This window comes from Rhinoderma darwinii, chromosome 12 (assembly GCF_050947455.1).
Source record: "Rhinoderma darwinii isolate aRhiDar2 chromosome 12, aRhiDar2.hap1, whole genome shotgun sequence".
Taxonomy (NCBI): Eukaryota; Metazoa; Chordata; class Amphibia; order Anura; family Rhinodermatidae; genus Rhinoderma; species Rhinoderma darwinii.
Window position 1 is genome coordinate 71,312,712 of NC_134698.1, and position 14,986 is coordinate 71,327,697.

The 14,986-nt window shown below is 42.3% G+C and overlaps 1 protein-coding gene across 6 annotated transcripts in view; it reads right to left on the minus strand.

Moving 5' to 3' along the window:
- Positions 1-2,109: 2,109 nt before the first annotated feature.
- TRMT61A (tRNA methyltransferase 61A) overlaps positions 2,110-14,986 on the minus strand; it is a 31,413-nt gene continuing 18,536 nt past the window's right edge. For all 6 annotated transcript variants that reach the window (XM_075845015.1, XM_075845013.1, XM_075845016.1 and 3 more), the window contains one exon: positions 2,110-2,653. In XM_075845015.1, the coding sequence (XP_075701130.1) occupies positions 2,340-2,653 (314 nt within the window). In that variant the 3' untranslated portion in view covers positions 2,110-2,339. The remainder of the gene's footprint in view (positions 2,654-14,986) is intronic.

Sequence of the window (14,986 nt, forward strand, 5' to 3'; positions counted from 1 at the left end):
CTGTAGCTGGCGGGATCGTTTGTGCTAACGATCACATGGACGATAGATCAGCCACAATAACGCTGATCACTATCATAGGTGTATACTGTGGTTGGACAGATCTGGCATGGCTTCAGTTAACATTGCCTTGAGTCCAACCCTGACACATTTTCTGTCTCCAGCTTATTACTGGGTGTTGCTGCACTGTTGCTGTGTAATTACATCAGATGCGTCTGATGTAATTTATCAGCCCTAGACTAAAGACGCTTTTCCACGGGGAGCCAATGATGAGGCAAACGAACGTTCACATGAACGCTCGTTCCCGATCATTGACACGTATAAACAGGACAACGATCAACCGTAGAATGTGCAAACGCTCGTTCATCGGCTGATCTGCTCTTTTATGCAGAATTAAATATTATCATTGTCAGCAGCACATCCCCCTGTTAAAAACAGGAAAATGTGCTGCCGACATGATGGAAATGTATTGGGACGAACGATCGTAGTAACGATCGCTCGTCCCGATACATAACCATTCATTGCTCCTTGTGAAAGGAGCAAACGAGCGCAGGTCAACAGAGCGATCTCCTTGATCGGCGCACGCTTTCACGGCCCATATTGGGCCGTGTAATAGGATCCTTGTGTTATGGGTTTGGGTCAAAATTTGATACTCCACTTGATCTGTCACAATCACCCTCTACATGGACAGGCGCTACCATGTCCACCTGCACCTAAAAAAACGGTGGATCATACACGGTCAGATGTCCTGAGATTAGAGAAATTCCCAGTAATATTTAGTCATCTCTATATATACATACATTCAGTTTTTAGGCCAGGATCACACATGCAGTTTTGGTGTAGTTTTTTGAGCCAAACTTAGGAGTTGTCACAAAAGAAAGGAGATGCATCAGTCTTTTCTTTATACATTTCCTTCCTTTTGGATCCATTTCTTGCTTTGGCTCAAAAAACGGAGCTAAAAACTGCACCAAAAATTGGACTAAAAAGAATACTGAAGGAAGTTTTCACCTGAATGCATTGATGTTGTGTATTTTCCAGGCTGGAGAAATCCTATGTATTTCTGTGCTCACAGCGTTCAACAATTGCCAGCAGCACTGTGATGCGGTCTATACTTATATGGAGAAACGCTATACTAGAATGAAGCCATATGAGGCTATTGTGCAAGGCCTTGCTTCAGTCACTAAATAAGGAAGGAGAGACACTAAGTGATCTGCCTGCAGCTACGATCGGGAATCAACGCCACAAACTTCAGAGCACTGAAGACAACGAATAAGGAGGAGTACAGTTATATACAAGACACTACATGTATTATATATTCAGGGGCATTCAGAACGTATCATGCATAGCAGGACATTATCGTGACAGTACTAAATCTGATTGTTACCGCCAAATCAACCTTTTTGTTTACGCGATTTTACACGACGCTCACAAAATTTGTATATGTATATATATATATATATATATATATATATACACACACACACAATCAGATAGCCAGGTGGCTATCGGCACTACTGGGCTGTGTGACTAGTGAAGAAGGGGTGCTAGGACGACTGCTGTGACTACTGGGGAGGTTGAGGGGAGATTAGGCATGCTATGACTAATGGGGAGGAGAGTGTGATACAGACATTACTACCAAAGAGAGCTTGATTTGACTACTGGGAGAAGAGGGTAAAACCTCAAGTGACATGTAAGGCAATGATTGCACATCCCTGGTTGTTGGACGGTTTGTGCAGGTGTGTTTTATATTACAGTACACACAAAGATTCAGGATTGTAAATATGTAATCCTTAAAAAAAAAAATATATATATACACACATATGTAGTAGTTTCCCATAATGCAGTGCAGTAATTCTCAGGATAGCACAGTAAGGACCTATATCTATCATACTGTATGCTGCTGTCTGTACCACACTCGCTATGGCAGAATCTAAACCAGAATGCTAAAAAAAATATTGGACATAGGAGAGCGCCACCGTCTGCAGTGCAGCATAATGCAGCCTACTACAGTACATGCACAAACTGTTTTACATGGCAATCTCCGAGGAAAAGGATTATTATAATCTTCTATGGGCTTATCCCACAATTACAAATCAAACTCAGACAGGATGGTTAAAAAAAAAGAAAAAGGAGTTTATTATTCACATAAAAATGAATATCGTGTGCGACATTATCGTGTCCCTGGCAGAGAGGATACCGAGCGCAGAAAACGCTACAACAGTCTCTGCCATTCCAGCGTCAATGAGCTGTTTACACAATTGCATTCTTCCGTTGGTCTGTCTATATACGGAGCTTTCTAGGACACATGTACAGTACGCATTATTTTTTTTCTACGGGAATGCTTAAAATAAACTCTTGGTGGCAAAGGTCAGGTACCCGGTATGACCCACGGTTTCCCTGGGCGAAACGCCACTTTTAAACAACGCGTTGCCCTGCTGGGATGCAGAGACTTGCTTGGCTGTCTCGCAGCTCTCTGGGCTCTCTTTCTCTTCTAAGGCTTTTCCGAAATCCGGGATTTGCAAACTGACTGTCCGTACATCATATATCCGGAGGAGAATTTCCAGAGTGTTGATCTCTGTAAAGCCATGTTCTTCCAGGGCCAGACACGTCCTCTGCACTTGCTCAATACACGGAGAAAAGGAGCAAACTCTGCCACCTGGAAAAGAGAGAAAGAAAAAAAAGAAAACTTTACAGGGGAATTCTTATGTTTAGGGTACAGGAGAAATTAAAATCAATGGGCTGTCCGTGTAATGCACAGATGTGGCGGGTCTTTATAGATGCTCTGGATAATGGATGAAAGTCCTGAACGGGCGACGAAATTCAATTTATAGAATTCCGAAATGGGTTTTCTAAACAAGACAACCCCTTTTTGGAAGGGCCATATACATAAAGATCAATGTATACATTGTACTAAAGGCATCTTCACGCAGCTGCATTTTTCATTCTGTGTAAGGTTTACATATTTACTGCCAAAAAGGGAATAGAGTTTCAGAGGAAAGTAAGAATGTTTTGGACTTCAAACATTGTACATGGACGTATCGGTGTAAACAAACGTAGTTTCAAGTCTATGTTACATTAGGCCCTGTTCGCACAGAGTGTATTTGGGCGCGTTTTATGCGTCAAAACACTTGTCAAAAAAATGCTTCATTTAGCTTCCAATTCAAACCAATGGGAAAGTGCGCAGTTAGAACATGCAATGCGTCGTTTGTTTTTTTATGCAAACCTATTTAAAAAGAAAAAAAACGTGTAAAAAACGCGTCAGGTCAATTCTTTGATGTGTAAAAAGCACCAAACGTTCCCATACTCAATGGGAGTCCTAATTGTGTGCCAAAAATACACACAAAAAGAGTGTACAAAACACGTAAAAAAGTGGAAAACGCATCAAAAGCGCCTGTATTTTAAAAAGTGTTTCACAGGAAACGCTAGAGTATTTGACACGTTTACACACGTCCAGGGTATGTTCACACGTAGAAAAAGAAGCGGCTGAAAATTACTGAGCTGTTTTTGTGGGAAAACAGCCTCTGAATTCAAGGCGTTTAACCTTTTAATGAGGCGTTTTTCATTGTGTCAATGGAAAATCAGCTCCAAAAATGCTTCAAGAAGTGACATGCTCCTTTTTACGCGGCCTTCTTTGAATTCAGCAGCGTAAAAATAAGCCTCATGTGAACAGCAGCGTATTTTACATTGAAATCAATGGGAAACGGTTTGCAGGCTTTTCTCAAGTGTATTTTGGAGAGTAAGGCTATGTTCACACGGAGTATTTTGCCGAGTTTTTTGACGCGGAAACCGCGTCGCAAAACTCGGCAAAAACAGCCCGAAAACGCCTCCTATTGATTTCAATGGGAGGCGTCGGCGTCGCGGGAAAAAGAAGCGACATGCCCCATCTGCGGGCGTTTCCGCCTCTGACCTCCCATTGAAGTCAATGGGAGGCAGAGAGAGCGTATTTCGCGGTGTTTCATGCCCGCGGCGCTCAATGGCCGCGGGCGAAAAACGGCGCGAAAATCGGCGTGCAGGGAGAGGAAAATCTGCCTCAAACTTCCAAACGGAATTTTGAGGCAGATATTCCTCCTGCAAAATACTCCGTGTGAACATAGCTTTTCTGCTCCAAAATCAGCCTGAAAATAAGCCGTGTGAACATACCCAAATCATGATAGTTGAACGTTGTAAATTGGAATTGGAAAGTCTTTGCTACCGTAGGCGAAGTTTGGTTACAACGGATAGCTGCGTTGGGAAAGGAGAAATATTTTGAAGTTGCTGAAAAATGTCAGAGATAACAGCCACCTCTTGCTACAATGAAGAAACGATACTGTAACAGCAAATATAAGGGGAACAAAGCTTTTTCAATGTACAGTGAAGGAAAATTGTGTGTGTATATATATATATATATATACATATATATATATATACATATACACATATATATATATATATATATATATAGTCCCAGTTCTGTGTGTATGTGCAGCGTAGGTTCCCGCCTCATAGAGGTCGCCTTGTCGTGGCAGGTGGGCTCACACAATTTGATCAAAATGTGCACTAAGTAGATTTAGCTTTAGTGCATATTTATTTATATTTAGCGGCTTAGGTGGCATTGGTATTCGCAGTGTGCGGTCACCATTTTCTTGTGTGCTGTGTGTGTATATTATATATATATCCCTATATATATATATATATATATATATATATATATATATATATAATACACACACACACACACACACACACACACGATCAGCAACTTTTCTTTTGGACTGAACGTTTCCTTTAAATCTAATAATCAAATGAACACGATCAGCGTGGCTTTGTCACCGCACGTCCTGTAAATATAACGGTGCGCGTGGCTTGATTACTTTTCTCAGGCAGCGCCACCATAAATCTGAAGCTCAGACATCTATTGCTAGAGGATAATTAGAATCCTATACAAAACGAAGCAAGTAAGGAATAATTCAGCAGCCGAGCAGATCTAAAAAGAAAAGCGAGCTTATCGAGCATTGTAATTCCATGCATCGCTAGTCTTCATTAATATGAAGGCATCTAATAACTGTTCTTCATCCATAGACATGTAGTACATAGTTGAGGAGAAAAGGTAACTTATAAATCAGGTTTGCCTTCATTTTCCATAAATCAACACTTCTATCATTCAGCATATAAAGTAATATTTGCATTGAAATTGGGTGCCGCACAACGCCGACAGTCTGGCTCTGAATGCCTGTGATAACATCCCTGCTCAATTCATGAGGACCGATGACATCACAGTCACAAAACGTAGGTCACTGGTTTGTAATTAAATAATCAACTTCAGTTTATAGAATATATAATGTTTAAAGGGGGTTGGCCACTTTACTAAAAATACAGTTATGGATGCACAGCGGATATTTTTCTTAAACTTACTATTGTTTTTATTTCCAGGAGTCATAAGCCACGCCCCCTTATGACAGATGTATCTTCCTTATTGTCGAGGATGGGGGAGCATGTGACTAGACACGGCACTCTGCATTGTCCATTGTAACACATTGCACCTGTGCTAGTTTCAGGCTAATTGTTGCGGATTTTGCAACCCCATTGAATTCAATGGGGAAAACACGCAACTGAAAAGCAGCAAAAACGCAGCATAAATGGACATTCTGCGGATTTAAATTATGCACCGCAGGTCAATTTATGAACGTTTTCACTGCGTCTTTTTCCGCAATGTGGGCATGAGATTTCCAAAATCTCATCCACTTTTGCTTCTACTGTAAATGCTACGGAATTTCCGCACAGAGTTCCGTTGCGTTTACGCTATGTGGCAATGGACCTTACAATGGAGAAGCAGAGTGCCGCGTCTAGTCACATGTTTTTCTATTCTCGGCCAGATTATGGACGGGAACGACAGCCATAACAAAGATACAGCTTTCATAACAAGTGGGCGTGGCTTACGACCCAGGGAAAACTGCGCTGTACTGAAAATAAAGTCAAATACTAAGTTTTCCAAAGAATAAAACTTTTGAACGCACGGCTTTAACTTTTGAATTTTTATTTTGCCCCACCCTATAAGAAAATGCTGCCATCTGGAAGCCACCTAACATTTCTAGAGAGCACCAGGGGCGGTAACCATCAACCAAGACATGTATCATCACAATATATAGCTGGAAGACAAAGTGGTTAAGATCTGACCGTTCAGTGCAAAGCTGGGGTAGTCCCGGATTAGAAAAACATGGCGGCTTTCTTCCAAAAACAGAATCACACGTGTCTACAGGTTGTGTGTGGTAATGCAGCTCAGATCCATTGAATTGAATGGACTATATTTTTCTGTACGGTTTTATGAAGAGTCCACAACAAATTGGACAATTCCATTTTGGCTAGCGGGAGCTTTTGATCAAAGTCTAATCCGGAGATTTCAAGCGGAGTTAATCAAAGAAATTATTGTTTAGAACATCACAGCTTTGCGCTCGTGCCAAAGAATACTTCAGTACAAAACCTAGTATATGTGCTGTGACCTAGATCAAGCCATCAGCAAAATAATAAAAATCAAACCCCATCTAGAATATTTTCTATGGTTATTTAGTCTAGAAGTACGGATACAATGAAAAATCTACCAATAAGGTATAAGGTAGGGGTTCTGTGTATAAATCCACAAATTGTCCCACTTTTCATAGAATGAAACTAGTCGCGCGTCATATGGTCACGGCAGAAAATAACATTTGTGGGGACCCTTGAATTGGGACTGCCAACAAGTCTGCAGGTAAAAGCAGTGGAGCAGTATTAAGAGGGCCAGAATCCATTTAGAACTGCTCCGAGTTTCCCCATCACTGTGAATTTGACAACACATGATAAAATGTAGTAAAATCCACCATGGTTTGAAAAGATTTCTAGTGAAAAAGCAGGTGAAATTCCCTTTAAGTGGAATCGAATTGGTATAGGGACAGTCCAATGGTCCTGGTCCTCAGACGCTTGGGATTAGGCAAGTCAATTGCTAACATGCCTGGTTGCGATTTCGACATTCCTAATCCCCCTATGGCAGGCCTAGCCAATCCTAGTGTGCATGTCAGGGGGTGGGTGGGGGTCAGCTGAACAAGCTTTTGTCCGACAGCACTCCAAGGCGTATTGCCAACATGAGACAAAGTCGAAAAAGTATCCATTAAGGCCCTTTTACATAGGCTAAAAATCAAGTGATCATCACCCGGTGTCAACAGGCCAGCGATCAGCTAGTTCGTCGGATGATCGGATCTCTTATGTGACCATAAAAATGGTCCCTAGTCGGCAGATCATTCATCCCCATACTCCCCCGATCGTTGCGCTGTTTTAATGGAACAAAGGAGTAGTGCGGATCGACAAGCTGTATTGTCGAACGGCGCTCGTTAAAGGTGGTTAACACAGGCGAATATCTTCCTGCGTAAGCGTAAAGGTGGCTTTACACTGGCAGACATTCGCTTGTGTTTACCACCTATTAATGAACGGCGATTGACAACACAGCTTGTCAATCAGCGTTAGTTTGCTCCATTGAAATGGAACAATGATCGGGAGTATGGGGACGAATGATCGTTACTACGATCGCCCGTCCCCATACATTTGTATCTTGTCAGCAGAACATCAACTGTTTACACAGGGAGACTTGCTGCAGACTAGCAGCCATTTTTATGGCCGCATATAGAGACTCGATCAGCCGACAAAAGAGCAATCGTTCATTGGCTGATCGCTGCCCCGTTTACACAGGGCAATGATCAGGAATGAGAATTCGTACGAACATTCGTTCACCTGATCATAGGCCCGTGTAAAAGAACCTTAATGAGTCCTTAACTTTTTACCATGGGAGAACATCTACCTCAAAAGAAACTTGGTGGGGGGGCCGGTAAGACACCTGGAGGCACAAAGTGGCTCATAATGAAGGGTTTCCATTGGGTGCAATTGAATTTATAAGATATATTTTCACAAATACTGTTTCAGCCCATAAAATATTTCCACTCTGTGCAGCGAGACGCTTCCTTGTTCCCGATGTAAAATAATATCCCCACAAGCAGAAATATTCCAATATGATGATTTGGTTTGCATTCATGTGGGTTCCCTTTAAGAATCAGTGAATAAAACTTGGCAGATGCAAAGCGACTGTAGGAACGAAAACAGGAACATTAGAGTGGGAGGTGGAGGGATCACGGGTTAGAACAGAGAAATTCAGCTGAAATTTGGTGTGTGGGGGGGTCCCACTGTTTTGTGAATGGATTATAGTGTATTGGATTTATTCATACAAAGACCCAGAAAACACAGCTTGTCTAGCACCGGAAGACGCAGCCGGTGAATGACAGGGTCTCAGTCACCAGCAGACATCCTACAGACTGACAACCGTTAGCCGCCATACGCGGTGTAGGAAACGTCGGATTCATTTTAATGTCATAATACAATGTGCTCTTTGTCTGAAAATAAATTCAAGCATGCTGGCACGATAATTTCAGTGGATGGCATCGCCCTTTATAAGGCCGCAGATAGGAAGCCTGCTAGCATAGAGCTTATGCTACTAATGACATGGAGATGGACTGAAACAGCAGTATTAGGCTCTATTCACACTGTTTGCAGTATAGGGTCGAAGTATGCGCCAGGAATGATCCAGTGGCATATGCCTAACATATCCTTAGAGCTCCATTGACCCGACGTATTCCAAAAAGTGTGTCCCTTTGGCACATACATCAGGGAGATGCGCATATTTTCTAATTATTTTCTTCGATGGTACGGAATAGCGTAGTCCCGTTTGGAAAAGAAAATCATGGGTGATCAGTGATCCCTATATATCGCAGCCTCTTTTACTGCAGTTCTGCACTGTGAGGACCTCACTAAATGCCATCCCATAATCCCGACTAGGGTCTTTGGTGCCCGTACCGAAGCGCCGCTCATTAGGGCCAGTTCATATCAGCTTTGGCTTTCCGTTCCGGAGGTTCAGTCTGAGGTTTCCGTCGGGTGAACCCCGCAAAGGAAAGTCAAACTGAAACCACAGCTTCCATCACCATTGATATCAATGGTGACGGAAACATTGCTAATGGTTTCCGTTTGTCACCATTGCGGCAGGTTTCCGTTTTTCCGACAAAATCAATAGCGCAGTCGACTGCGGTATTGATTCCGTCGTTAAAACGGAAACCATTAACAATGTTTCCGGCACCATTGATATCAATGATGATGGCAACGGAGGCTGTGGTTTCAGTTCGACTTTCCTTTGCGGGGTCCACCCGACGGAAACCTCCGACGGAACCCCCAGAATGGAAAGCCAACGCTGATGTGAACAGACCCTCAGTGTGGCGCCGGCCGCATCACAGGAGGAAGGGAGAAACGGTCCTCCTTCCTTGCAGCCAGCCAGCATTCGGGTTAATGTGACTCACATTAACCCCAATGTTGCCATTATGGGGAAACGCTGGGGTCACTTATTAATGTGAGACATCTCATGTCCACGCGGCTGTATTTTTCGGGACGTAAAATGATCCGCGGTGAGTATTTTCGAAACGGCAGCATGTCATTTTATCTTGCGATTCCGCTTGCAAATTGTCTCTGTAGTTCTACAGAAATACGCAGCAAAACCCACAGCATGACAACGCAGGGAATTATGCAGCAAACCTTAAAAACCGAACCAAAAACCGAATCAAAAAATGCACCTTCAGGTGCGTTCTTTTCCTGCAAATTTCTTGCGGTTTCCTGTAATTTTACTGCATATTTTCCGCAGCAAAATATGCAACGTGTGCATGTAGCCTTAATGTGTGAATTACATGAGGAGGTTAATTACTATTAATGTGAGGCACATGGAGGTTCAAAGTTGATAACACCATGTGTCTCACATCATACTATAATGTTGGCAAAGTATTGTTTTGGTATAGAGAATCGTGATACTACACTTCGTATCGGTATCAAAGTCCAAATTCTAGTATTGTGACAACCCCAATCCCTACGAGTGTGACGTGAGGGATTGGAAAACTGGCATTAACTGCAGTCAAATCTGAATACTCACATTAACCAATAGCAAAGCCGATTGGGTCAATGAGACCCATGTGACCTATCTGTTACTGGGCTGATATGAAAATCTTCCCTCAGGTATCAAGTCACATGGTCAAAAGGTTTACCCAATCCCCTGATGTTGCTACACTAGTTTTGGCGGGAAAATTTTAGCCAACAAGAAAGGGTCCATCTGAGGCGATTCAAATATTGTATGTGCATCGATCATTATTATACGGGATCCCTCCATAAATGTCAATGTAAATATAGCCTCAGACGCAATTTAAGAAAAATAGAACCACCTAGTTCCGGCTCATACCACATGAAGCAAGTGGGTGACCACTGGAAAATGGCACTTGAAGCACATGTCACTATATTAGCAGTGGAGGAGCCACGCATGAAATAAAATAAAATAAATTGTGGGGAAGATGATGTGGCATGGTGAAGATGGGTGGAACAGCTCTCTGACATGTTCGGATGTTTGTTTGTTTTTTTCATTTTTAGGCTTTCACATAAACAGGACTGTCGATCATGAATCATGCAACAAGTTGAAAATGCATTTTCTCCTCCATTATAGAAACCCTACGTTCCTCCCACACAGTAATTTCAGAACAAAACCCAGTACGTCTAGGGGTATAGTATATCATGAAACGCACTTAAAGCTATATGCACACTTGAATTTTGTGAGCAGTAAGAGGTTATATCCTGTGCTTGGTCTTCTGGGCAAGGGTTGACAACCATTTGATAACTGGTGCCATCATTTGTGCAATTTCTGTAGTCAAGCAGGACGCATTATCCTGCTGAAAGTGGGCACTGCCATTAGCGACTACCGCTGCCGTGAAGGTGTGTACTTGGTCTGACAATGTTTAGATAGGTGGTACATATTATATCCACATAAAAACCAGGACCCAAGGTTTCCTAGAAGAACATCGCCCAGAGCATCACACTGCCTCCGCCATCTTGTCTTCTTCCCATAGTGCATCCTGGTGCCTTCTCTTCCCCATGTTAGCGACGCACACGCACTGGCCCTTCATTTGAGGTACAAGAAGATGCAATTCATCAGTCCAGGCCACCTGCGTCTATTGCTCCTGGGTCCAGTTCTGATGCTTACGTGCCCATTGTGGCGATTTCAGTGGTGGACAGTGATTAGCATCGGCACTCTGACCATTCTGCAGCTACGCAGCAACCTGCGATGCTCTGCGTGTTCTTTTCTATCATAGCCAGCAGTAACGTTATCAGCAATTTGTCCTACAGTAGATCTTCTGTGGGATCGGACCAGACGGGCTAGTCTTCACTCCCCACGCGCATCAATGCGCCTTGGGCGCTCATGACCCCATCACCGGTTGTCCTTTCTTGGACTACTCTTGGTAGGTACTAACCACTGGAGATTCTTTGACCCAGTCGTCTCGCCATCATAATTTGGCTCTTTTCAAAGTCACTCAGATCCTTACACTTGTCCACACACACACACACACACACACACACACACACACACACACACACACACACACAAAGAACGAGTGGGTGCATGCCTTAGGGACCCTATGCTTGGTTCCAAAGTTTCCAATATATACAAAAGTAGACAGCACTCCAATTCAAAAGTTAAATGTTATTTTCTTATTTGCCCATGTGCAACGTTTCGGCCTTATATAATGAGCCTTTTTCAAGCATGAACTTTGAATTGGAGTGCTGTCTACTTTTGGAGATATATATATATATATATACACACACATATATATATATACACATACATATACACACACACACTACCGTTCAAAAGTTTAGGGTCACTTACAAATTTCCTTATTTTTGAAAGAAAAGCACAGTTTTTTTCAATGAAGATAACATTAAATTAATCAGAAATACACTCTATACATTGTTAATGTGCTAAATGACTATTCTAGCTGCAAACGTCTGGTTTTTAATGCAATATCTACATAGGTGTATGGAGGCCCATTTCCAGCAACCATCACTCCAGTGTTCTAATGGTACATTGTGTTTGCTAACTGTGTTAATGGCTAATGGATGATTAGAAAACACTTGAAAACCCTTGTGCAATTATGTTAGCACCGCTGTAAACAGTTTTGCTGTTTAGAGGAGCTATAAAACTGACCTTCCTTTGAGCTAGTTGAGAATCTGGAGCATTACATTTGTGGGTTCGATTAAACTTCCAAAATGGCTAGAAAAAGAGAGCGTTCATGTGAAACTCGACAGTCTATTCTTGTTCTTAGAAATGAAGGCTATTCCATGAGAGAAATTGCCAAGAAACTGGAGATTTCCTACAACGGTGTGTACTACTCCCTTCAGAGGACAGCACAAACAGGCTCTAACCAGAGTAGAAAGAGAAGTGGGAGGCCCCGCTGCACAACTGAGCAACAAGACAAGTACATTAGAGTCTCTAGTTTGAGAAATAGACGCCTCACAGGTCCTCAACTGGCAGCTTCATTAAATAGTACCCGCAAAACGCCAGTGTCAACGTTTACAGTGAAGAGGCGACTCCGGGATGCTGGCCTTCAGGGCAGAGTGGCAAAGAAAAAGCCATATCTGAGACTGGCTAATAAAAGGGAAAGATTAATATGGGCAAAAGCACACAGACATTGGACAGAGGAAGATTGGAAAAAAGTGTTATGGACAGACGAATCGAAGTTTGAGGTGTTTGGATCACACAGAAGAACATTTGTGAGACGCAGAACACCTGAAAAGATGCTGGAAGAGTGCCTGACGCCATCTGTCAAGCATGGTGGAGGTCATGTGATGGTCTGGGGTTGCTTTGGTGCTGGTAAAGTGGGAGATTTGTACAAGGTAAAAGGGATTTTGAATAAGGAAGGCTATCACTCCATTTTGCAACGCCATGCCATACCCTGTGGACAGCGCTTGATTGGAGCCAATTTCATCCTACAACAGGACAATGACCCAAAGCACACCTCCAAATTATGCAAGAACTATTTAGGGAAGAAGCCGGCAGCTGGTATTCTATCTGTAATGGAGTGGCCAGCGCAATCACCAGATCTCAACCCCATAGAGCTATTGTGGGAGCAGCTTGACCGTATGGTACGCAAGAAGTGCTCATCAAGCCAATCCAACTTGTGGGAGGGGCTTCTGGAAGCATGGGGGGAAAATTTGCTGAGGTAATCGGGAGAAATAACAGCTAGAATGCCAAAGGTCTGCAATGCTGGAATTGCTGCAAATGGAGCATTCTTTGACGAAAGCAAAGTCTGAAGGAGAAAATTATTATTTCAAATAAAAATCATTATTTCTAACCTTGTCAATGTCTTGACTATATTTTCTAGTCATTTTGCAACTCATTTGATAAATATAAAAGTGTGAGTTTTCATGGAAAACACAAAATTGACTGGGTGACCCCAAACTTTTGAACGGTAGTGTATGTATATGTAATAATATATATATATATATATATATATATATATATATATATGTGTACATATATATATACACACACATACATATCTCTCAAGTTGTACTCTATACTGGCTATCCTCACTAAGAGAAGCAATATCAAAATAAAATAAAATTTGCACATGGATTTCCATGGGAACCGATGACTGCGGAATATTTATAGAAAAATCCTGACCTTTTCCTAAACCAGTAACTCTTTAGCTGCCAATGCCAAATAACACCCAGGACAATGTATGGCCCGAGGGTAACTGTCTAAATGTATGCGTCAGTCTAAAACGGAACGATATGAAAAAAAACTAGTACATAGGAGTCTGCTGACAGCTCAAGTAGCGATCACTCCGAGATGACAAGTGATCTGGGAGGGAGATGCGGAGACAATGCTGAGGGAATAAGCACTTGCAATGTATTTTCATAGTTTGCAGTACCACCGGCTGCCAGATATAGACACAGAGCAGTATAGTCTCAGCAGCTGGCAAACCTTGAGTCATGGCGAGTCATATTGTCAGGCCGCGGGTGTGATATACATGCTGCTTTCCGTGTGAGAGAGAGGAAATAACGAATCTGCATCTATACCTGTCCCCATTCCAAGAAGTCTGCTGAGCACGTACCTCAGGGAGCAGAGCAAGTGGTGACAATGTCAGATTACACATTCATTTTCACAACATGAAAAAAAAGATTAAAACATCCCAGGAAATATAGAGAGGATAGCGACGAGATTAACACTTGAGGATTTCAGCTGTGCCTTCTGCCTGCATCTATCACAGAAAGCACCTGCAAGGATTTAGTGGGGTGGGGGGGGGGGGGGGACACAATTTCTTTAGTAATACATAAATATATTTATCTATTTGTCTACAGTTATATAGTTCTGATAAAAAAATAAAGTTAAAGTAGCAGACATTGTATAGACATTTTATTATGGTCCTTCTTCCTAAATGTGAACATCCAACAATTCAGAATATTTGATATTTCTGGACCTTTTCGGTCCTATTGATGCCAGATTAAAGGAATTTTACCATGAAAAATCTCTATCCATGGATCAAACCATCTATTGATCGATCGATCACTCAATCCATCCATCCTTGGCTTCCTTCTTGAAGATTTTCTCCTGTTACTAGTAAGCTTTTTATATTTTTCACCAGTCATATATCCAGACCATCTGGTAATGTTTTCCATCGATGCTGGATTAAAGGAATTGTACACATTGACCTCTGCTTTGCAGTTTGGTGATGACTATTGCTCCATGTTATCAGCCAATTCAGATTTAGGAGAGACAGTATCGCTCTGACCAGACAAATATCTGCCTCCATGAAACCACTAGCTCATATGTATTTGCACCCCTTAATATAGAAGGGCTCTGTTCTAGATTTAAAGGGGTTTACCCACTTAGGTAATAAATGTAGGATTACTGGTACCCCCACCGATCAGTAGAACGGGGGGCCCAACCCCCCGTTTTTTCCTCCCAGCACAATCATTGATGAGGATTTTGAATGGAGCAGCGATCACACATGCCCGCTGCTGCTCCATTCAATGTCTAGGGCACCGATGGAAACAGGTTGTGCCATAGACTATTTGGGCCTCCTTTGTGACTCTAGACACGAGTTCCTCCACACCAAACTCCACAAACCGT